Source organism: Tachysurus vachellii, chromosome 11 (assembly GCF_030014155.1).
Source record: "Tachysurus vachellii isolate PV-2020 chromosome 11, HZAU_Pvac_v1, whole genome shotgun sequence".
In the NCBI taxonomy this organism is placed as follows: domain Eukaryota; kingdom Metazoa; phylum Chordata; class Actinopteri; order Siluriformes; family Bagridae; genus Tachysurus; species Tachysurus vachellii.
Genome location: NC_083470.1, coordinates 26,184,765 through 26,209,639, shown reverse-complemented (window position 1 = coordinate 26,209,639; position 24,875 = coordinate 26,184,765). Strand labels below are relative to the sequence as shown.

The 24,875-nt window shown below is 38.0% G+C and overlaps 2 protein-coding genes and 1 pseudogene across 4 annotated transcripts; all 3 read left to right on the top strand.

The window, feature by feature from the left end:
- The first annotated feature begins 1,251 nt into the window (after window positions 1-1,251).
- On the top strand, window positions 1,252-4,084 carry LOC132853500 (H-2 class II histocompatibility antigen, A-U alpha chain-like; annotated as a pseudogene).
- Window positions 4,085-16,256: 12,172 nt separating this feature from the next.
- Window positions 16,257-17,806, top strand: LOC132854023 (H-2 class II histocompatibility antigen, A-R alpha chain-like). 2 transcript variants are annotated; one of them, XM_060882140.1, is made up of 4 exons: window positions 16,257-16,401; window positions 16,856-17,137; window positions 17,345-17,474; window positions 17,560-17,806. In XM_060882140.1, the coding sequence occupies exons 1-3, from the start codon at window positions 16,272-16,274 to the stop codon at window positions 17,464-17,466; spliced, it is 534 nt and encodes a 177-aa protein (XP_060738123.1). In that variant the 5' UTR covers window positions 16,257-16,271; the 3' UTR covers window positions 17,467-17,474; window positions 17,560-17,806. The 2 variants fall into 2 exon arrangements, with proteins under 2 accessions (XP_060738123.1, XP_060738122.1); XM_060882139.1 differs by having other exon boundaries at window positions 17,556-17,806.
- Window positions 17,807-20,039: 2,233 nt separating this feature from the next.
- Window positions 20,040-22,655, top strand: LOC132854020 (HLA class II histocompatibility antigen, DR beta 4 chain-like). 2 transcript variants are annotated; one of them, XM_060882134.1, is made up of 6 exons: window positions 20,040-20,109; window positions 20,827-21,099; window positions 21,299-21,580; window positions 21,797-21,910; window positions 22,034-22,062; window positions 22,161-22,655. In XM_060882134.1, exons 1-5 carry the CDS (start codon window positions 20,055-20,057, stop codon window positions 22,054-22,056), a joined length of 747 nt encoding a protein of 248 aa, XP_060738117.1. In that variant the 5' UTR covers window positions 20,040-20,054; the 3' UTR covers window positions 22,057-22,062; window positions 22,161-22,655. The 2 variants fall into 2 exon arrangements, with proteins under 2 accessions (XP_060738117.1, XP_060738118.1); XM_060882135.1 differs by lacking the exon at window positions 20,040-20,109 and adding an exon at window positions 20,343-20,364.
- Window positions 22,656-24,875: the final 2,220 nt, after the last annotated feature.

Here is a 24,875-nt window from a genome sequence, read left to right as displayed (position 1 = left end):
AACATCTATGGAACAAACCATTAAAGGAAAAACAAACAAATAAACAACAAAAAATAAACAGACATAATATATGTGTTCTTATGTAATCACTCTTTAATATATACTAAATTATTGGAGTAGTAACAATGAGAGACTTCAGCAGCCGTATGTTTGTCTGTATTAATTCATGCTGTCGTACACTCACAGGTCAAAGTTATAAAAATCCACCACATTAAAGAGATTATCTGTTAGCTCACTGGCTATTAATTAGCTGCACTAGTATATAAATGATTCTGTATTAGCTCGCTGATTTTAGCAACAAACAACTGCAGACAATTTACAAACCATCACAAATAATTCTTAAATATTAAATCTGTTGGAGTCAGAAGGGTCAGAACTCTGACGCACTGCATTATGGGATTTTCAGGACACATGAGACACGGTGTTCTGATTCAGTCGACTCTTCTCAGGATCACACAGACACTGTTTACATCATGTTTACATCATGGAGGATGTCGTCGTCTGATTGGACCTCATCAGTCCTTCAGTGGAGTTAAATAACTAAATGTCATTTTATACTTTTGGGGAAATTTAAAATGCTTTAATTTGCAGATTATAAATAAATAAAAACATGCCATAGTTAAACTACAGGGCTGTGACACACGACATGTGCTTTAGATCTCAGGTGATTGTTATAGAACACAGTTAGATTAATCCACAGGAAAAGAGACACAGAGACGTGTTTACTGATAAACTACTTAAATCTGTCGCTTATAGAATAAATACATCCTTAGATTTTAATCTTATTAGAATATTTCTGCATAAAATTAATAATAAAAACATAAAATATGACACGATTTTTTTTCTTTAGACGCCATTTTTATATCAAGAACAAAAAAAAAGAAAAACACTGAGCAAAATTTTAGGAATTGCTTATTTCTATAAAACCTTTATTTTCTTAAACTTTTTTAAATATTATGTTAATTTAAAGAATATTTAGTAAATTGTAACTAATTCATTGCCTTCTCTCTTGTTCTTCAATTAATGTTAGAGTTCATTTTCCTGCTTTCAGTAAAAACAATCTGTTTGTTTGTTTGTTTGTTTGTTTGTTTTTTCTCACAACATTTCTGTTCTTTCCTGTTTGTGTTTTAGTCATCATTCTCCTCAGTGTGTAAAACTCATCTGAGTCTCTGCCTGGACACTGATGACGTGTGAGTGATGGGACGCTGTGATTGGATGATTTCTGCTTGACTCTTCACTCCTCTGTATTTCTGTCTGTATTCAGTCTGAGTGTTCAGTCAGTGTTCAGTGAGGTTCATCTGAGCTGCTGATTTACTCACAAATCTGGATGAAGTTATTGTTGATCTTCTTCACACTCATGTGTGTGACGGACACTGAAGCAGGCTGTAAGTCAGAGTTTATTCATGTAAATATTTATTAATGATATTAAATCATCATAATGTCGGTGTTTTAACTGGATTTATATTAAACACGTTGTTTCAGATCATCACAATTGTAAGGACTCTGCCCGGACTCTGGCCACATGCGTTTGTTTACGTTTCTCGTCACGTGTCTGCCCCGCCTTCGTCTGCTCCTCCCTGTCGTCACACCTGATCCTTATTGTGTCATTGTGCTTTTTTGTATTTAACTGTGCCGCGTTGCCTCGTGCAGTGCGGCATCTACTGTGGTCTTAGTTCTGTTTAGTCCCGTCTCGAGTCTGTGTTCCTGTTTTGTGTTCGGTCATTAAACCCTGTTTATTTATGCTATCCTGCGTTTGGGTCCGCTTCTGTTCCGTGTTCATTACAACAATGTTTTATAAATGATGATAAAGTTTAATGAATCTGTTAATAATCTGATGTTTAAACATGATTCTGTTTCTGTGTGAATTTCAGTTACACACCAGGATCTGCAAATAACCGCTTGTTCAGACACTGATGAGGAGGTAATGTGGGGGTTCGATGGAGAGGAGGCGTTTTATGCAGATTTTAAACAGAAGAAGTTAGAGAAAGCGCTGCCTCCATTCGCTGATCCTTACGAATTCCCCGGAGCGTACGCGGGCGCCGAGGGTAACATGGACATCTGTAAAAACAACTTAGACTTGTGTAAAAAAAGCCTTTAAAGACCAGCCTGTGCCTCAGGGTGAGTAACTCAGTGTACACAAAGGAGCTTTTATACATTTAATATAAAATAATTTACATAAATCTCTTATATTTGTTGTAGATTTGACTGTTGTGAAGTTCCTGAGTATTTAAACTGTCGGTAAACTTTAATAATTACATCATAAAGACATTAATATACTGAAACCTACAGAATAAACACTGACACTACAGTACAGTTATAGTACAGGGTTTATATTCAGTTTAGTCTTTAATAAAACATCACACAGTGAATCACATCATTAATACAGTTATCTGATCTGGAACATCAAATATTTATTTAATTAGATTTATTTATAGAGAAATGTAGTTTAAACTGACAGAGAACTGATGTCTAAAAATAAATAGACTTTCAAACATGATTCTCTCTCTCTCTCTCTCTCTCTCTCTCTCACACACACACACACACACACACACACACACACACACACACACACACACACACACTGCAGTATGAGTTATACTGCTAACAGTAGAGTTTAGTGCCTAGTCTAGTGTTTGTGAGATGATGAGACTTTTTGCTTAGAGTCAGTGAGAACACTTAACACATTACTGAGTACTGAACACAATCAGAAGTGTTGATTTGTCAATAAATAATTAATAATAATAAACCTGTAATAAAGATGTCCTTAAAACATATTCAAGATCTAAATATTCAAGATCTATTAGTGATTAGAAGTTAAATAATAGTAAAATAATAAACAGAGTTATAACACTGTGTGGTTTATATTTCTGTCCAGATGCCCCACAGAACTCCATCTATACTAGTGATGATGTACAGATGGGTGCACAGAACACACTCATCTGTCACTTCACACGTTTCTTCCCTCCACATGTTACTGTGCACTGGACCAAGAACGGTGTAGACGTGACGGACAAATCCACACTCAGTCAGTTCTACCCGAATGAAGACAAAACTTTCAACCAGTTCTCTCACCTGTCCTTCACCCCACAGGAAGGAGACATTTACGCCTGCACAGTGGAGCACAAGGCGCTGGATTCACCTGACACCAGGACATGGGGTGAGACGTGAGGAGTGTTTAATACTGATTCTGTCTTTATTAAGTACAGAAATAACCGTGTGTGTGTGTGTGTGTGTGTGTGTGTGTGTGTGTGTGTGTAGAGGTGAATGTTGAACTTCCCAGTGTTGGTCTGTCTGTGTTTTGTGGTGTTGGTCTGTTTGTAGGTTTGCTCGGAGTCGCTACTGGAACTTTCTTCCCGGTTAAAGGAAACCAGTGTAACTGAAGCTTCAGGTAACTGAAACAATTAAACATCACATGTATTATATCTGATAAAGTGTACAGCGCTGACACAAACCTGTCTCTGTGTTTCAGACAGAGGTGAAGAGACGCATTAGATTCCTGCCATCAACTAAAGTTTCAGTCATCTGTTAGAGCACTGAAGTGTTTATCTGTTCCTCTGTACAACTGTGTGTTTTTCTTTACTTACTGCACAAATCTATTAAATTAATTTTCCAAAAATTGATGTTAGCTTTATAAACAATCAGGTGATTTTTTTTACACAGGCTACATTCAGTATCAAGCTGCACCAGTTTGAACAATAACACATATGATGACATGTGCATCACACGTCACATGTAATATGTTTTTCAGATGTGAATAATGTGATCACATGCAAAATGCACAAGACACACAATTAATCTTATGTATAAAACAAAACAATTATCCATGTGGGAAAAATACACCTAAAAAAAATAAAAATAAAAATGTGAAAATAAACTAATCCTGAAAATAAAAACACATGAGCTACATGTGTGAAACAGGAGGATATAAAACTCTTAAGCTGTTAATGTTCCATATGATTCTTCACAGGTGAAGTTACTATAAACTCACTGAAACTCCGTTGAAATGGTGATTTTTCAGTTTTGTAAAGAAGTTATGTCTAATCCTGTAAACACCTTCAACTACTAAATAAAATGATTAATCAGGGATTTTATGTCCTTATTTTTTCTGGTCCGTGTGTCTTTTGGTCATTCGACTTTCCATTTAGAAACGGGTATTAAAAAACAAAAAAAGAGTGGCTTTTCGTTTTAAAATACAAAAATTACAATTGAAATACAACGCATTTTTCTTTTTCATGGTCAAAAACGGATGAGTAAAATTTTAAAAATGGTTTGATTTTCATTTTAGATTTCGAATAACAAAAAAATAAAATCACCAGAAAACAGAAACGAAAAAAGGCCCGTTTTTTATATTCCGAGACCGGATGTGGTCATTTATATGACAAGAGCACAGGGGCGGTGCCAGAGAATTTTGATGGGAGGTGCTGAGGGGGATTAATATACAGGTTATTATTTTTTTAATATGAATAATAAAATAAAACTCGCTCACTCGATTTGGTAATATTCTCTAATTATTTAGGCTAGTCTGTATGAAAATGTGCACGTCCCATGGCGAGTCAGCGTCGGCATTCGGCATCTTCATCTTTTCAGCCGATCGTCACTCAGAAAGCACTTAATAAATAATTAAAATGTCTTTTCCCCTGACGCATTCATAATCAATTTGCTGGTACTTTGAGGCAATTGCTTTATGCGCGAGCTTAAGGTGGAATAGGCTACTGCCAATATATTAAAGGATGGTTTAGTATATTATCATTAATCAGTTTAATATAGGCTAACATACGACTATTCATTCATTCATTCACTCATCTTCTACCGCTTATCTGAACTACCTCGGGTCACGGGGAGCCTGTGCCTATCTCAGGCGTCATCGGGCATCAAGGCAGGATACACCCTGGACGGAGTGCCAACCCATCACAGGGCACACACACACACACTCATTCACTCACGCACTCACACACTAGGGACAATTTTCCAGAGATGCCAATCAACCTACCATGCATGTCTTTGGACCGGGGGAGATGTTTGCAATAATTATGGCAATAAAGTGGATTAGTGAAGTTAAAATATCCAAGGCAATTATATGTTCAGATTCTAGTTCAGTCTTAATAGGTCTGAATGAGCAGAAGTCAGAAACTAGACAAGACTTGGTAATAGAGATTATTCAAGAATTATATTCACTGAATCAAAATAATATAAAAGTCGAGTTTTTGTGGCTTCCGGCTCATTGGCTTAAGAGGAAATGAAAAGGCAGATGTTTTAGCAAAAAGGCCATAGAACGAAATTAAATCAATAATCAAAAATAATATTCTGAAAATATGGCAACATCAGTGGGATTCAGATATAAAAGGAGCATTATTGGCTGCAAAACATGTGTGGAACAGTGGCAGGAGACCTCTGTGTACTGTGCAAAATGTAGAGGGAACACCACAGGCAACAACATATTTGAAATGACTGGTTTGTCAGAAGCATTTTCTGTTCTGAGATCTCTTTTTGAAGAGGAGTAGCATTTTGCACTTTTATACTCACAAATAGGCATGTTGTATTTGACTTTGTTTTATTGATTCAAAAATTCATTTGTAATGTTAATTTATTTACATGTTTAGGCTGGTTGATGTGATTGGTGTTCATTGTTCTTGTTACAAATTTACATTCTGTTCAAACAGAGCAATCTGCTTTTCACACATTGCGCTGAGTTGTGGTTATAAGACAGAGCAATGCCTGTTTGTACGGAGCCAAGTCACTGTTCACTGCTCTAGAGAACAAGTCTGAAATGTCTGAATATTGCTCAGCAAACTGATTCTCAACTCTAAGTTTGTCCTGTTCAGTTGAAAATGGATCAACTCCAAAAGTTGAATGTGTGGTCAGTAAGGATCCCAGCTGTTGGCTGTAAAGGTCTGCTGCATCAACTGAATGAGGCAGCAGCTCCTGTGGGATTTTTTTGGGACATCCACAGCCAGCCAAGTCATTTGGTACACCTTTACCTGTAAAATAAAGAACAGACTGTTGGTCTTAACTTATGAATGCTTATTGTGATTATTGTAATCTTTGCAACACTGTTTTATTTCACCTGGAATTCGGTGAGCATTCCATGACTCCACCAGCCTTGTAAGACCAATCTGGCACAACTGGCCAGTCAGGTTTGACACACAGTATCTCACAAGGCTGTCGTTCATGTCTATTTCCTCTTTCTCCAATCCAAGATGGCGGCGTGGCAGTAGCACGCAAAGTTTTTATTTACGGTTTTTAGCCCGACCGTTGCTTCTACCTGGATCCCAGGGACAGCGGTGTTCATGTATACAACCATCAGGACCTAATAAAGTACAGAAATCGTGTAACAACCAACCTGCACGATGATGTACTGTATAGGCTACGTGAACTCGGCTTGCTGCGGGGACCAGGCCTCCAGTCCCCGGTACTGCCTGATACCAGAGATCAGGAGAGGGGACGCCGAAAGCGGTGCGCGAAGAAGCGGAAGCGCGGTAAGCGGGCGGGTGTCCGTGCTAGGCTAAAAACAAACCCTAGCCGGCCGGCTCTCCATTCTACTAGCCAACGTTTGCTCCCTGGACGATAAACTGGACTACATTCGACTCGAACGCTCTACACGGAGAGAGATTAGAAATCGCTGCGTGTTTGTTTTCACGGAGACGTGGCTCAGCGACAGAGTTCCGGACGCCGCCGTTCAACTGGACGGGCTAACTTCATTTAGAGCCGACAGAAATGCAGCTCTGTGCGGTAAGACTCGCGGTGGTGGTGTGTGTGTTTATATCAACACGGATTGGTGCAAGAACTCTGTGCTTGTTTCTACTTACTGCTCATCATCAGTGGAGTTTGTGACTGTTAGATGCAGACCATTTTATTTACCACGGGAATTTACTACTGTTTACATTGTCAGAGTTTACATTCCTCCTAGCGCTAATGCTAAAGAGGCGCTAAGTGAGCTATACGGAGCTATTAGCGACCTACAGAATGTTCACCCCAGCGGACTTTTTATCATCGCCGGAGATTTCAACCATGCAAATCTCAAGTCAGTGCTCCTTAAATTCCATCAACATGTGGACTTTGCTACGAGAGGTGAAAACACGCTGGATCTTGTTTACACAAACATTCCCGGCGCGTACCGTGCGGAGCCCCGCCCCCACCTCGGCTACTCAGACCACATCACTGTTATGCTAATTCCAGCATACAGACCACTCGTCAGACGCTCAAAACCGGTTATGAAGCAGGTGAAAACCTGGCCAGCAGGAGCCACCTCTGCTCTTCAGGACTGCTTTGAGTGCACTGACTGGAATATCTTCAGGGAGGCTGCAACCAACGGTGACTCTGTCAACCTGGAGGAGTACGCGTCATCAGTGACCAGTTACATCGGCAAGTGCATTGATGACGTGACCATCTCCAAGACCATCACTACAGCCGTGGATGACTGCTAATGTGCGTGCTCTGCTGAGGACTAGAGACCTAGCCTTCAGAACAGGGGACAGGGCGGCCCTAAGAACAGCAAGGGCCAAACTGTCCCGAGCCATCAGAGAGGCAAAGCGCGCACATGCCCAGACAATCCACAGCCACTTCCAGGACAGCGGAGACACCCGGCGCATATGGCAGGGCATACAGGCGATCACAAACTACAAGACAGCTTCACCTGCTTGTGATAGCGATGCCTCCCTCCCAGACGCGTTGAACGATTTCTACGCTCGGTTCGAGGTACAGAACAACGTAACGCCGAGGAAGTCCATCCCTCCCCCCGACGACCAGGTACTCTGTATATCCACGGCCGACATGAGGAGATCTCTATGCAGAGTTAACCCACGGAAGGCTGCTGGACCAGACAACATTCCTGGCAGGGTGCTCAGAGAATGTGCAGAACAGCTAGCGGATGTCTTTACGGACATCTTCAACATTTCCCTGAGCAGCGCCGTTGTTCCTACGTGCCTCAAAACTACCACCATTGTTCCTGTCCCAAAGAAGTCTACAGTGTCCTGCCTCAATGACTATCGTCCCGTTGCACTCACACCCATAGTTATGAAGTGCTTCGAGAAGCTCGTCATGAGGCACATCAAGACCCAGCTACCACCCTCACTGGACCCCTTACAGTTCGTGTATCGTCCAAACCGCTCGACAGACGATGCCATTGCCACAGCCCTCCACTTAGCCCTCACCCACCTGGACAATAAAGACACTTATGTACGAAAGCTGTTCATAGACTTTAGTTCAGCATTCAATACAATCATCCCTCAGCACCTGATTGGGAAGCTGAGCCTGCTGGGACTAAACACCTCCCTCTGCAACTGGATCCTGGACTTCCTGACTGGGAGACCTCAGTCAGTCCGGATCGGGAACAGCATCTCCAGCACCACCACACTGAACACTGGAGCCCCTCAGGGCTGCATGCTCAGTCCACTGCTGTTCACCTTGCTGACTCATGACTGTGCAGCAACGCACAGATCAAATTATATTATCAAGTTCGCCGATGACACGACCATGGTGGGTCTCATCAACAAGAACGACGAGTCAGCATACAGGGAGGAGGTGCAACAACTAACTGCCTGGTGTAGAGCCAACAACCTTTCTCTGAATGTGGATAAAACTGAAGATGGTTGTGGACTTCAGGAGAGCACAGAGTGACTACTCTCTGCTGAACATCGACGGATCATCTGTAGAGATCGTCAAGAGCACCAAATTTCTTGGTGTTCATCTAGCGGAGAACCTCACCTGGTCACTCAACACCAGCGCCATCACCAGGAAAGCCCTGCAGCGTCTCTACTTCCTACGAAGGCTGAGAAAGGCACATCTCCCTCCCCCCATCCTGACCATGTTCCCCAGAGGGACCATTGAGAGCATCCTGAGCAGCTGCATCACTGTCTGGTTCGGGAACTGCACCATCTCAGATCGCAAGACCCTGCAGCGGATTGTGAGGACAGCGGAGAAGATCATTGGAGTCTCTCTTCCCTCTATCACAGTCACTTACACCACACGCTGCATCCGCAAAGCCAACAGCATTGTGGATGACCCCACACACCCCTCACACACACTCTTCACCCTCCTGCCATCTGGAAAAAGGTACCGAAGCATTCGGGCCCTCACGACCAGACTGTGTAACAGTTTCTTCCCACAAGCCATCAGACTTCTCAACAACTGAACTGTACTGCACTGAGCACAACATACACACACATCATCTGTATGGACTGCATAGACCCTCACAAAACACACACACTGACACAACATGCTGTTTACATGCTGCTTACAATCCAGCAAACTGTTTACATGCTGCTTTGCACACCTTTTCTGCTGTTCTTGCACAAACTGTCCCAACATTTCAGCCGTTTTTGCACATGTTGTACAATATCTCAGCCATTTCGCACATACTATATAATATTTCAGACACTTGCTGTTTTTTGCACAATTCTATATATTATCCCAAGGACCTGCTGCTAAGAAACTGTGTTCATTCTAATGTTACTGCACGAAATATTGTTTGAACATTCAGCGTTCACATACAGTATATACACCATTCGGTCAGCGCTGTTTCTGTTACTGTTTACTATTTATTATCCTTTGTGTATTGCATTTTTTGTACTTTTTGTATTGTCTTGTAACTTTGTGTCTGCACTGTCTCTTGTCCTGCACTGTCTCTTGTCCTGCACTGTCTTTTGTCCTGTACTGTCTTTTGTCCTGCACTGTCTTGTCTGTCTTGTCCTGCAATGTTTGCACCAGGTTGCACAGTTGCACTTTATGTGGCTAAGACTACTTACAAGTCTTTAGCCCTGTCTTGGTTTTATGTAGCACCTTGATCCTGGAGAAACGTTCTCATTTCACTGTGTACTGCAACAGCTATATATGGTTGAAATGACAATAAAAGCTTCTTGACTTGACTTGACTTGATCCACCAACTGAAGAAGAGCTGTCTTCAGTGGATAGTTGACACGACTGTTGACTTCAGGCCAGATTCGTTCAACTATATGATTCTGAATTTGCAACAAAGGTTCATCAGTCAATCTGTTGTGGTGGTTAATGAAAAATATGTTATGACCCATTTGGGGAAAAATAATTATGCAGAATTCACAGTAAATCTGTAAATGTATCAACCCAGCAGTCATTATGCACATTTACACCTGGTCCTCTGCTTAAGGACCATTTTCCCAAATGGAATGTAACATTAAAAAAACAATGTAACTAGAATTTAAAGTACTGAATAAAGTCCAGTGTTTTTTTTTCTTTCAGCAGTTGTTTAATGTTAAGATGTAACCAGATTAAAAAAAAATCTGTTATTGGCCAAGGTTAATTTTGATTTTAACTTAATGGGATGTTTACCCTAAAATTCAGAAAGCATAGAAATGTAAAGACAGTTTATGTCATGTATGCAAGTAAACAGTATTCTGCTGAAGCAAACAATAATAGTAATAATAAAAGCAGGCATACAAGTAGTGTGCAGCTGAAGCATCCACAAAAACTACTGAACTGTACCCTTGTGGATGAAGTCTGTAAATAAGGCCTTCTCTCCTGATTATGGCGATGAGATGTCAGTAGCTCCCTGCATGAAGAGTGTCAAATAAAACTCCTTGCCATGATCTACTCGCACCTGGTCCCATATACCATATTCAAGTACTGCAGGCCTATTGGATGAAAAAGTCAATTTTAATAAACTTTTTAAACGTAACTGTTCCAAATCAGTTATTTTCTGTATAATATGGTTCATAACAATGTAGGTGTTCAACAGGTTAGTCACGTTCTTAGCCGTGTGTATGCAATCCCTTTAGTGTCCACAACAAGACCTGAAAACATCTTCATAGATGGCAAGGTTGTTTTTTATAGGCATTGTAGAATGAGCAACAACCTTTTTGCTGAAGCCATCAATGGCTAAAACATGGGTGACCCCAAACATAGCCAGTTTTTTGTTTTGGTCCATATGTATCTTATGGCCCATGTAACCAGCTTGATATGGTATGGGGTTGAGATTGTGGGCACCCTGAAAAAAAAATAGATAAACAATGTACTGAAGCTATTTCATATACAAAATCCCATTAGTCCTTTATACACTGCATCGGTTGCAGGATTTATAAATGTAACGATGCCTATTTGTGTTGTCCCTGTCAAATAAATTAATATAAATAATTATAATGAATAAATACAATAAAAATTAGGGTATTTGGTTTGATTATACTATAAAATTGTGTAAGTTTTTTTTTAAGTATCTGCAGCTAAACAACCATATAAAAATACACATTAGCTCATAGTTAAACATAAATTGGAATTTTGATCATGTAAAATATTAATGTTGAGACAATACATACCTAATGTCTTGCTTCATGGTAAGAATGATGCATAGTTCTACGCACTGTTCCAATTCGAGTCTCTGCAGCATGCACTCCTTTCATGTCGAGATACCCCCTTATCATCCTTCTTCCATATGTAGGTCCCGTCTAGATTATAACAAATTAACATGATTTCCAGTTTCCAAAATCATACCAGCTGATATATGTTTATCATGCCATTAGACAGTGCAGCATGTGTATGTCTGTGTTAAGGGATTTGTCAGTGTTGTAAGGATTATGTTGACAGCGATTACTTACAAATAATGGTAGGCTGAGGCTATTTAGTGTGATTTATTTACTATTTGTAATAACCGGGCATACAAGATGCCAGTTGAAGACCCTTTGGGGATGCAGGACATATGTGTGTGCATATAGGCCTACATGTTAGTTCTCACACTCTTTCTTTCACACACACACACACACACTAAAAACGGGGAGATATACCTCGGTTATAGCTTTTGCCACCTCTAACTCCAAATGCGCGTCGGGAAGTCCCATCAAACTTAAGCCATTTTCAGCACAAAATCTCCTCACATTTCTTGCAGAACATCCTCTTGCTCCCCCACTTTCGTGTGATATCCGCACAAAGATTTCTGCAGATGACAGGCCTTGTTTTGCCATATCTAATATCATAACTGAGTACGGTTCCAAAGACATTTTAGTCTGGGCTAAAGCAACATTGGCACAATCTCAAATTTGGCGCTCTTGTCATGTAAATGACCACATCCGGTCTCGGAATATAAAAAAACGGGCCTTTTTCGTTTCTGTTTTCTGGTGATTTTATTTTTTTGTTATTCGAAATCTAAAATGAAAATCAAACCATTTTTAAAATTTTACTCATCCGTTTTTGACCATGAAAAAGAAAAACGTGTTGTATTTCAATTGTAATTTTTGTATTTTAAAACGAAAATCAAATAGCCACTTTTTTTTGTTTTTTAATACCCGTTTCTAAATGGAAAGTCGAATGACCAAAAGATACACGGACCTTTTCTCTTAGAGACTTTAACACAGTAAACCTCAGAGGAACAGACACAGCATTAGTCTGGAGATTTTCTCTGATTAGACAAACAGACGAGTTTAGACGACCTGCTCTCTGTAAAGCAAACAACAAAATGTGGAATGTTTTTATTCTGTATATTATTATTTTTATTCATGTCCAGGGTTCTTGTGCTCATTCTCTTACTTTAAACAGTGTCTCATCAAATCAGAATAAGTCTGAGTGTAAAATGTTAATATAAATGTTTCAACCTGTGGATTTAACTGCAGGCTGAACACTAATTTTACACAGTAGTGAGTTAATGACAGGATTGTGTTCAAGTTAAACACGGCTTTTCATTCCTCTTGTCTTCTTTGTAAATTAGTCAACAAACATGAAACTGAATCAACTTACATTTAATCAGCATATTTGTGTTTATTTCTTTGTTTTTGTCAACTTTCTGTAGTGTTTAGACTCAAACACTGCTGTATCAGAGCTGAGAACATTATAACAGTTTTATTAGAGACATAAAAGTCATTTAGCATTGTAACTATTAGAATTAGCACATAGTTAAATACAGCAAATATACAACACAGGGCTGTCAGGTGTCACACTTTGAGAGTGACAGTCACTCATTTCAGTCTTTTGCCATGCTCACGCAGAAAAACTTGTTTGTGGAATTTTGACAACTTAACAAGAATTTTGGTCACCTCAAAAACACAATGCAAAAGAAAATCAAGCCCTCCTACTTGTTTAAATAGATTTTTAGGTATGTGAAACCACATAGAATCTGGTTGTGATAGATATGTTTTCAACCAGTTAATCTTAAATGTCCCAAACATTGCTTCAAAATCCAATGCTTTAATACCACCCATATCACCAGCTGTGATTTCTTAATATAATGAGTTTTGTTTTTCCACAGAAATTGGAAAACAATCGAATTAGCTTTCTTAACATTATCTGTAGAAACATACAGGGAGAGGCATGGATAGATTATTTTGGAAATACCCTCCGATTTAGACAGAGTGACTCTACCAAAAATCTCTGGTAAGCCAGCGGCTCAAAGATTTCCTCATATCTATTAACCGGTTAGAAAAGTTAACGTCTTCTCTTCTAATAGCATTTTTAGATAAAATTATTCCTAAATATTTCACTTCGACTTTAACTTTAATTGAAGAGATGATAGAGTCCATTGATGAGTGAATGGGAAGTAGCTCACATTTTTTAATATTGAGAGTTAATCCTGAAGCTTTAGAGAAAATCAAGACTGAATTTAGGGCAACATCAACCATGAATTTATTCTTTAAAAGGATTGCTGTGTCATCTGCAAATTGACTAATTTTAAATTCCTTGTCAAATATTGAGATCCCATGCAAATTGGGATTATGATTAATGAGCGATATAAGTGATTGAGTGGCTAGAATAAACAGTTTGGGAGAAATTGGGCATCCCTGCCTAATACCGTGGAGCACTTCAAACCTAGGAGTTATACTAGGATTCAGGGATACAGAATTATATATGTCAGTATAAAAAATGTATGTTCAACACTATCAAATGCCTTGTAAAAGTCAAGAAATAAAATAAAAGCATCAGTATTAATAAAGTCTCGATAATCAAGCATGTCTAGTAATAACCTAGTATGGTTATGTATATTTCTACCCTTTATGAAGGCTGATTGACACTCGATTGACACACTATTAATTAGCTGCACTAGTATATAAATGATTCTGTATTAGCTTGCTGATTTTAGCAACAAACAACTGCAAACAATTTACAAACCATCACAAATAATTCTTAAATATTAAATCTGTTGGAGTCAGAAGGGTCAGAACTCTGACGCACTGCATTATGGGATTTTCTGGACTCACTGTGTTCTGATTCAGTCGACTCTTCTCAGGATCACACAGACACTGTTTACATCATGTTTACATCATGGAGGATGTCGTCGTCTGATTGGACCTCATCAGTCCTTCAGTGGAGTTAAATAACTAAATGTCATTTTATACTTTTGGGGAAATTTAAAATGCTTTAATTTGCAGATTATAAATAAATAAAAACCTGCCATAGTTAAACTACACGGCTGTGACACACGACATGTGCTTTAGATCTCAGGTGAATGTTATAGAACACAGTTAGATTAATCCACAGGAAAAGAGACACAGAGACGTGTTTACTGATAAACTACTTAAATCTGTCGCTTATAGAATAAATACATCCTTAGATTTTAATCTTATTAGAATATTTCTGCATAAAATTAATAATAAAAACATAAAATATGACACGACTTTTTTTCTTTAGACGCCATTTTTATATCAAGAACAAAAAAAAAGAAAAACACTGAGCAAAATTTTAGGAATTGCTTATTTCTATAAAACCTTTATTTTCTTAAACTTTTTTAAATATTATGTTCATTTAAAGAATATTTAGTAAATTGTAAGTAATTCATTGCCTTCTCTCTTGTTCTTCAATTAATGTTAGAGTTCATTTTCCTGCTTTCATTAAAAACAATCTGTTTGTTTGTTTGTTTGTGTGACAGAGTGACCTATCCCTATGCCCGTTGGTCCGTGCAGCACACACACACACACACACACACACACACACACACACATTAGCTTTGTTTTTCGTTCGATGTTTTGTCCTGTTGTTGTGCCTCTTCTTACCTGTTGTGAGTGTTTGTCAGCGTCTGTGTTGCCGGTCTTCCGCGTTGCCTCTACATCATCGGCCGGTCGAACCCGAGCGCCACCAGCGGCCTGGATAAATAGCGCCGGATCCGCTGTGAGTGGGCGTGTCGGCGTGGGGCAGCCGGAAGCCGGCTTGACCATTATACTGTTTGCTACAGGGGGAATAATTAAGTTTGATATTAATGTTCTGTGTTTTTATTATTATTGTTTATCTTTTGTGTTTATTTTGATTACCTTTTGATTTTGGGTTCTAGAACTTTTTAGTTGGTATATGTCTATATATATAATTATGTTGTGTGGGGTGAATGTAAATACTTACCTGTTTACTTACCTCCGGTGTGAATGATGGTCCAAAAAGGGGCGGGGCTTGGCCTATAAGAAGGTGCCCCAGAGAGAGATCTGGGTCAGTTTACCTGGCTAGCGAGCGTGCAAGTGTGGTGCCGTAAGCGATTTATTCTGTCTGAAAGTAGTGGACTTTATATATATTTATATTTTCTTTCCTTTTTGTTTTTTTTTCGGGTGTTTCCTTGGTTATTTTTGTAAATAGTGTTGGGTCGGTTTTCACCTCTAAGGCACTGTAAATTAAACAGCACTTTTACACTTTTCCATCCTTGCGAGTATTGCCATCATTTTTCTTTGTTATTTTCCTTTGGAAACCCAGTCACGCCTGACAGCGGGTCTGTGAGGACCTGTTGTGTAACAGTTTGTTTGTTTGTTTTTTCTCACAACATTTCTGTTCTTTCCCTGTTTGTGTTTTAGACATCAGTCCTCCTCAGTGTGTAAAACTCATCTGAGTCTCTGCCTGGACACTGATGACGTGTGAGTGATGGGACGCTGTGATTGGATGAATTCTGCTTGACTCTTCACTCCTCTGTATTTCTGTCTGTATTCAGTCTGAGTGTTCAGTCAGTGTTCAGTGAGGTTCATCTGAGCTGCTGATTTACTCACAATCCAGGATGAAGTTATTGTTGATCTTCTTCACACTCATGTGTGTGACGGACACTGAAGCAGGCTGTAAGTCAGTTTATTCATGTAAATATTTATTAATGATATTAAATCATCATAATGTCGGAGTTTTAACTGGATTTATATTAAACACGTTGTTTCAGATCACAATGTTTTATAAATGATAAAGTTTAATGAATCTGTAATAATCTGATGTTTAAACATGATTCTGTTTCGGTGTGAATTTCAGTTAAACACAACCATCTGAGAATAACCGCTTGTTCAGACACTGATGAGGAGGTAATGTTTGGGGTGAATGGAGAGGAGGTGTTTTATGCAGATTTTAAACAGAAGAAGTTAGTGAATATGATGCCTCAATTCTCTGATCCTATCGAATACCCCACAGGATACGAGTTCGCCAAGGGTGCCATGGACATCTGTAAACACAACTTAGACGTGATGACAAAAGCCTTTAAAGACCAGCCTGTGCCTCAGGGTGAGTAACTCACTGTACACAAAGGAGCTTTTATACCTTTAATATAAAATAATTTACATAAATCTCTTATATTTGTTGTAGATTTGACTGTTCTGAAGTTCCTGAGTATTTAAAGTGTCAGTAAACTTTAATAATTACATCATAAAGACATTAATATACTGAAACCTACAGAATAAACACTGACACTACTAACAGTAGAGTTTAGTGTCTAGTCTAGAGTTTGCAAGATGTTGAGACTTTTTGCTCAGAGTCAGTGAGAACACTTAACACATTACTGAGTACTGAACACAATCAGAAGTGTTGATTTGTCAATAAATAATTAATAATAATAAACCTGTAAGAAAGATGTCCTTAAAACACATTATGTTTAAAATATTCCAGATCTATTAGTGATTAGAAGTTAAATAATAAACACAGTTACACTGATGATTGTGTGGTTTATATTTCTGCCCAGATGCCCCACAGAACTCCATCTATACTAGAGATGATGTACAGCTGGGAGCACAGAACACACTCATCTGTCACTTCATGCGTTTCTTCCCTCCACATGTTACTGTGCGCTGGACCAAGAACGGTGAAGACGTGTCGGACAAATCCACACTCAGTCAGTTCTACCTGAATAAGGACAACACCTTCAACCAGTTCTCTCACCTGTCCTTCACCCCACAGGAAGGAGACATTTACACCTGCACAGTGGAGCACAAGGCGCTGGATTCACCTGACACCAGGACATGGGGTGAGACATGAGGAGTGTTTAATACTGATTCTGTCTTTATTAAGAACAGACATAACCCTCTGTGTGTGTGTGTGTGTGTGTGTGTGTGTGTGTGTGTGTATATGCGTGCGTGTGTGTGTGTGTGTATATCTGTGTGTATGTATGTGTATCTGTGTTTGTGTGTGTGTATCTGTATGTGTGTGTGTGTGTGTGTGTGTGTGTGTGTAGAGGTGAATGTTGAACTTCCCAGTGTTGGTCCGTCTGTGTTTTGTGGTGTTGGTCTGTTTGTAGGTTTGCTCGGAGTCGCTACTGGAACTTTCTTCCTGGTTAAAGGAAACCAGTGTAACTGAAGCTTCAGGTAACTGAAACAATTAAACATCACATGTATTATATCTGATAAAGTGTACAGCGCTGACACAAACCTGTCTCTGTGTTTCAGACAGAGGTGAAGAGACGCATCAGATTCCTGAGAAGAAAATTTTTCATTTCACAAAATAAACTGTACATTAACTCATAGTGTATTTCATCTGTTAGAGCACTGAAATGTTTATCTGTTCCACTGTACACTTTCTTTACTTACTGCACAAATCTATTAAATTTATTTTCCAAAAATTGATGTTAGATGAGAAAATGCAAATGAACAGGAATATGAGTGCTTAAAATAATAAAAGAAATGAACTTTATAAACAATCGGGTGATTTTTTTACACAGAGGCTACATTCAGTATCAAGCTGCACCAGGTTGAACAATAACACATATGAAGACTTGTACATCACACATCACATGTAATATGTTTTATGTGAATAATGTGATCACATGCAAAATGCAAAAGACACACATTTAACCTTTATATATAAAACAAAACAATTATCCATGTGAGAAAAATACACATGAAAAAAAAAAAATAATAAAATGTGAAAATAAACTAATCCTGAAAATAAAAACACACGAGCTGCATGTGTGAAACAGAAGGATATAAAACTCTTATACTGTTAATGTGATTTAAAATTTTTGTAAAGTTTTGAAAGTTATAAATCTAATCATGTAAACACCTTCAGCTACTAAATAAAATGATCAATCAGTGATCTTATGTCCTCATATTTTCTCTTAGAGACCAGTTCTACTTTAACACAGTAAACCTCAGAGGAACAGACACAGCATTAGACTGCAGATTTTCTCTGAATAGACAAACAAATACTTGAGTTTAGAGCAAACAACAAAATGTCTAATGTTTTTATTCTGTATATTATTATTTTTATTCATGTCTAAGATTCTTGAGCTTGTTCTCTTGCATTGAACAGTGTCTCATCAAATCAGAATAAGTTTGAGTGTAAACTAGATTTGTAAAGTTCGTTGCGACAAACTTTAATGTTGGCTTTGACGATGCAAGTATTCGCAAAAGGATGGTGCTTTTTGGAGGCAAGTGGACATAATGGTTAGTGTTACTTTTGTAGGCAAGTGGACAAAAAGATAGGGTGCCAAAACATTTGGAGGCAAGTGGAGTCAAGCAGGTGACATCATCCAAATACTCCTGAGGAAGTTCCCCTCATTGGGCTGAGTGTTTTGATATGTCACTTTTCCATGTTGTGCTAATTTTTAACTTTCACGTGACATAATGTGACATCACGTGACATCATCAGAATACCTGTGAGGAAGTTCCCCTCATTGTTCTGAGTGTTTTGATATGTCACATGTCCATGCTGTAAAAGGTTTTTTGATTTTGCATATTTTGGGGGCGGGGCTGCGGGACAACTCAAAGGCCAGTCGGTACACCAATGTAAAAGTTTGTTCAGAGTATCACCCTAAAGGAGCTGGTCGAGTTTGGTGTAGAGAGTTCGAAAGCTTGCTGAGTTATAAACCTCCAAAGTTTATAATGGGAGTCTATGGGAAAAAAGGCCACTTTGAGACCCAGTACCGGAAGTACTGGTACTCGGATCGCTTAGAAACGTCATAGGAGGAGTTACTCTTGATAAATTTTTGTCTAAGCTTAAATAGGAAAACAGAATGTTGGCTTCTACAAAGTTAACATAAATATTAATATAAATGTTTCACCCTGTGGATTTATCTGCAGGCTGAACACTAATTTTACACAGTAGTGACTTAATAAAAGGTTTGTTGTGTTCAGGTTGAATACAGCTTTTCATTTTTTTTTTCTTGTCTTCTTTATAAATTAATCAACAAACATGAAACTGAATCAGCATATTTGTGTTTATTTCTTTGCTTTTCCAGCTTTCTGTAGTGTTTAGACCCAAACACTGCTGTATTAGAGCTGAGAACATTATAACAGTTTTATTAGAGACATAAAAGTCCTTTAGCATCGTGGCTATTAGAAATAGCACATAGTTAAATAGAGCAAATATACAACATATATAATAAAATAAACAGAAAGGGTGGTTGAGAAATGTGATAATATTTTACAACTATTTATTACACACTGCAGATTACATTAAATAAATAAAATATAAAATTAAATGTTAATTAAATGATTAACACAATTTTTCAGGTTTTTTGAAATTATGTTTCTACTGTGTGTGTGTGTGTGTGTGTGTGTGTGTGTGTGTGTGTAAATGTAAAAAATATATGAATATGTAGAAAACTCAAATTTTGTGAACATAAACATTTAATTCTAATTTAAACTTTTTTATTAAATACATATAATAATAATAATAATAAATAAATATAAATATTAAATAAATATAATAATAATAATAATAATAATAATAATAGTTGTTGTTGTTCTTGTTGTTTATTTGTCACACTTTTGCCCCTGTGCAGTTTTTAGAGAGAATAAAATTGGTATAAATTCTGCCTGGTAACATGTGACTGTGTGGGCGTGTGTGGTGTAGGATTGGTGTGTGTGTGTGTGTGTGTGTGTGTGTGTATTACAGTAGATCTTCTGTACTTTCCTCAGTCAGATCTGAGACTCAGAGAAGAAACAATGTTCAGGCTGCTGATTCTGTCCATCGTCCAGTTTGCGGTCCTGAACACAGCCAGTGAGTGTTTACTGTAATAATGTTAATGAAATAATCTTACTGTAATAATGTTAATGAAATAATATTTTTACTTTGTTTATGTTCAGAATGGGGGGCACGGTGTCTTAGTGGTTAGCACGTTCGCCTCACACCTCCAGGGTTGGGGGTTCGATTCCCGCCTCCACCTTGTGTGTGTGGAGTTTGCATGTTCTCCCCGTGCCTCGGGGGTTTCCTCCGGGTACTCCGGTTTCCTCCCCCGGTCCAAAGACATGCATGGTAGGTTGATTGGCATCTCTGGAAAATTGTCCGTAGTGTGTGATTGCGTGAGTGAATGAGAGTGTGTGTGTGTGTGCCCTGTGATGGGTTGGCACTCCGTCCAGGGTGTATCCTGTCTTGATGCCCTATGACGCCTGAGATAGGCACAGGCTCCCCGTGACCCGAGGTAGTTCGGATAAGCGGTAGAAGATGAATGAATCAATGTTCAGAATAGAATGAAAAACATTACAGCTCTGTTTAAATAAAGAACCTCAAACAAACAGCGTGATAGAAATGAATGTTTAGAAGTAAATTGTGTTAATTACATTTAACACTGAAACTTTTACAGAAGCTGAGATTTATTTATTTATTTATACTTTTGTTAAAAAGGCAGATTTAAAGACAGATTTAGCGTTAAATGTTAAATAAAGCTGGTTTACTTTGTTTCAGCAGTGTGAATGTTTTGTTGTTATTTTCTCTCAGATGGACATGTGATGTCAACGCCATTTCGGTGTTACTGGAATAAAGATGATCTCAGTGATGCAGAGCTCATACTGTCTTACATCTTCAACAAGATTAACTACTTTGAGTTTAACAGCACTCTGGGGAAGTATGTGGGATACACAAAGTTAGGCATCAGTAACGCAGATAGACTGAACAAAGACACTGCAGTGCTGCAAAGACGAAAAGCTGATTTAGAAAATTTCTGTAAATATAATGCTGAGATTTACTCCAGCGATGTTCTGAGTAAAACAGGTGAGATTATTTTACTAACATAAAAACTTTCATTCTGTAATATTTACACTATTATCTCATGTTTAATTTTACACATTAAAATAAATAAAATTTAATCACTGAGCTGCTCATCTGTAACCAGTTACATACTGTATTATTTTATTTTATTTTAGTTTATTTTGTATTTTTAAGTGAATGTTGCTTTGGTTTATTTCTGCAGTTGAGCCCAAAGTTAAAGTGAAGTTGGTGAAGAAATCAGACGGCTCTCATCCTGCTGTGTTGATGTGCAGCGCTTACAGATTTTATCCTCCACTCATCAAAGTGACCTGGCTGAGGAACGGTAAGGAGGTTAAAGGAGGTCAGACGTCCACTGAGGAGATGGCTGATGGAGACTGGTACTATCAGATCCACTCACACCTGGAGTACACACCTGAGTCTGGAGAGGAGATCTCCTGTGTGGTGGAACACGCCAGCTTCAAAAAACCCATGAGCTATAAATGGGGTGAGTCTCATCAGCACTGTCTGATCTACAGTCCGATCTACAGTCTGGTCTACAGTCTGGTCAACAATCTGATCTACAGTCTGATCTACATGTCTAAGTCCACAAAACTGAGAAATTGACTTTTAACAAGTCATCAGAAAAATAAGCCCTGATGTTACATCAGTAATAATAATATATTTCTGTTTTATATTAATTAAATCCCTGTGGATGTCTCAGATCCGTCCATGTCTGAACCTGATAAGAGTAAGATTGCTATCGGAGCGTCAGGTCTGGTTCTGGGGGTCGTGCTTTCAGCTGCTGGATTCATCTACTACAGGAAGAAATCCTCAGGTCAGTGACTGAACCTCAAGGAATCATCTAGAACATCTGTGGATTAGATCATAAATAAAATCTATTAATAATAAACCATTGAACCTGATGTCTGATCTTCATCTGTCTGTTTGTTGTTCTCAGGACGGATCCTGGTCCCGACATAAACACAGGTACGAGTCTGGAGTTAGTTTATATTTATTTACCCAGAATGCTCTGTGTTTATCTTCAGCTACACTAATATCTTACACATGAATCTTCATCTTCTCAGGTCTTCAGGAGGAGGAACACTGGAGTGTTTACTGGAACCTCATCAGATAAACACCTGCTTTATTCCTAACAGTGAGATCTTACTGAGACATTAATGTGTTCTTCTGTTTGTTATCACTTACTTTTAGCTTTTAAGACTTTAATAAAACTCGTGTTAAATATCTTGATTTTAAGCTTTATAAAAATTATTCAGTAGAAAATAAACAAACTGAGTTTAGACACATCCAGATTTCAGAACATGTAGAAATGAAGGTTTTAAAATGAACCTGAAACTTTTCATTATTAAATCTTTAGCGCCCCCTACAGTCTGTTTAACTCTGACTCACTTCTACAGGTTTAGTGACTGTTTATTATCAGTTTATACTAACACTCATCTGTACTTTTCTGTTTCTGATCATCAGTCACTTCAGTTTCATTTGAATTGTTTTTGATTCTGTTTGTTTGCTGAATCTTTAAAACTGAATTAAATAAATCTGAATACATGAAAAACTTTCAACAGATTTCACTTTGCATCAATTCTACAGCTGAAATAATGTCAGATTTTATTAGTCAACATTTCATCCTAATTATTTTATTGTGTGAGAATCAGATGAGTCTGAGGTTCAGAACAAAAGAGCTATTAATAATAATAATAATAATAATAATAATAATAATAATAATAATAATAATTGAGATCATTGAGACTTTATTAAATTATTTTAATCATTTGAATTAATTTGCTTCTAAACGTCTTTGTGACCTTCAGCACCAGAGGATCAACACAATGATTCGATTTATTTTCTTGTATTACAGAATATTTATTATTTTGGTAGAAACCGTTAATTGAAGTAAACGAGTGAGACACAACATGAAGGAGAGATAAACAGATGAACAGATATATTTACAGACCGACACTGACTTCCTGTCAAGCAGGTAACATGTAAAGAGATAGATAGATAGATAGACAGACAGACAGACAGACAGACAAGACAGACAGACAAGACAGACAGACAGACAGACAGACAGACAGACAGACAGACAGACAGACAGACAGACAGATAGATAGATAGATAGATAGATAGGTAGCTTTGGGACTTGAACCCACAGCTTCACCCACTGATCAACACCAGTCCCGTCACTGGTTCTGACTCGTCCTTTATCTCCTGCTCTACATTTCTCTAAAAAAAACATGAATCCTTCCATATTTCCATCTAAATGAAGACCCTCAGCCTTGTACTGATGATCACACCCATAACATCACACCTGAAGATCTCTCCATGTCTCCATTCTGTTCAGAACATGAACCAGTGTGACCCAGTCATCAGACTCCAGACACCAAACACACACCAGACTCCAGACGTAGGAGACGTTCCATGTGAACTGGACCATGACATTTACATACACATACAGTACATGAGGGTGTAAAGGGATTTCAGTGTCTGGTTCTTACTGCAGTAAAAGTCTGACTTGTTTTATCTAAATAAATTAAACAGAGTTCGTAACATCACGTAATGAGACATCAGATTTAAATAAAGTAATAAAGACTCAGAGCTCGTGATCTTTCAGTGTCCTCTGGCTGCTCGGTATCAGATCATCACACTGCTAACTGTTATACTGTGTGTTAGCATCGGGCTAATATGATGATATAAAACATAAACCAATGGATGGAATTTAGTACAGATTTATCTAATTAACTTTACATACTGAGTTACTAGTGATGATTTAATTATTTATTTCTGTCTTCTGTAAATATAAAAGTTCTTCTTGTATACAGGAGATAAACTGCGCTGTGTTTCACCATCTAATTTTATTTAACTGTAAGATTTTACTGATTTTTCTCCTAAATCTTGAACAGAGCTCATGTTTTGTTCCAGTTCTTTCAATAATGTCTTCCTCTGGTTACTGATGACATCATAATGTTCCTGCGCTGTAAATGGTTCATGTGTGAAAGTGTCTTCAGGAATTTAGAGACTTTTCTATTGTGTGTGTTTAATGGAGATGATTTTAAACTCTCAGTCCTACTCAGAAGTTCTTCTTCTGACATCATCTTAAATGTGATAAAGTAAATATTCATCATAAGACCTTCTAACTAACTGTTTGGTTTCATCATCATTTAGTAAACTGTCTAGTTCACATGTTCCACCTCAGATGTGTGTGGATTAGAATAAAAACCGTCTCCTCCAGACCAGATTACATCATCAGAATATCGGCAGAAATTAAAACACACTCATTTCTCTTCATTAGTTTCAGACAGAAAATCGTATTAATGAGATGAAACACAGATACAGATACAGAATGCTCCTGATGTTAATCTTCCACATGTGATTATTTAATCAGTCCTCAGACTCAGAGTTAACACTGAACATTTTAACATCTGGAGACAGGTGTTAAAGGTCTGTGGATCTTCTGTGTTAAGTTAAGACGTCGACATGTTGTTCGCTTCCTTTCTTCATATTCTGGGAAAGTATTTTACTATTTTAATGTTTTAACAATAAATGTGAAAATTTGCATCTAAACTTTCTACATTTTAACTAAAAGATTTAACAAGCAGAGTTTTTCCCCAAGTGTCTGAAGTTTTACTGTATAAACCAGTATTTATTTGCTGGTTTCTGTTTCTATTTATTTGCATTTCAATCACGTTTTAATTCATTCATTCATTCATCTTCTACCGCTTATCCGAACTACCTCGGGTCACGGGGAGCCTGTGCCTATCTCAGGCGTCATTGGGCATCAAGGC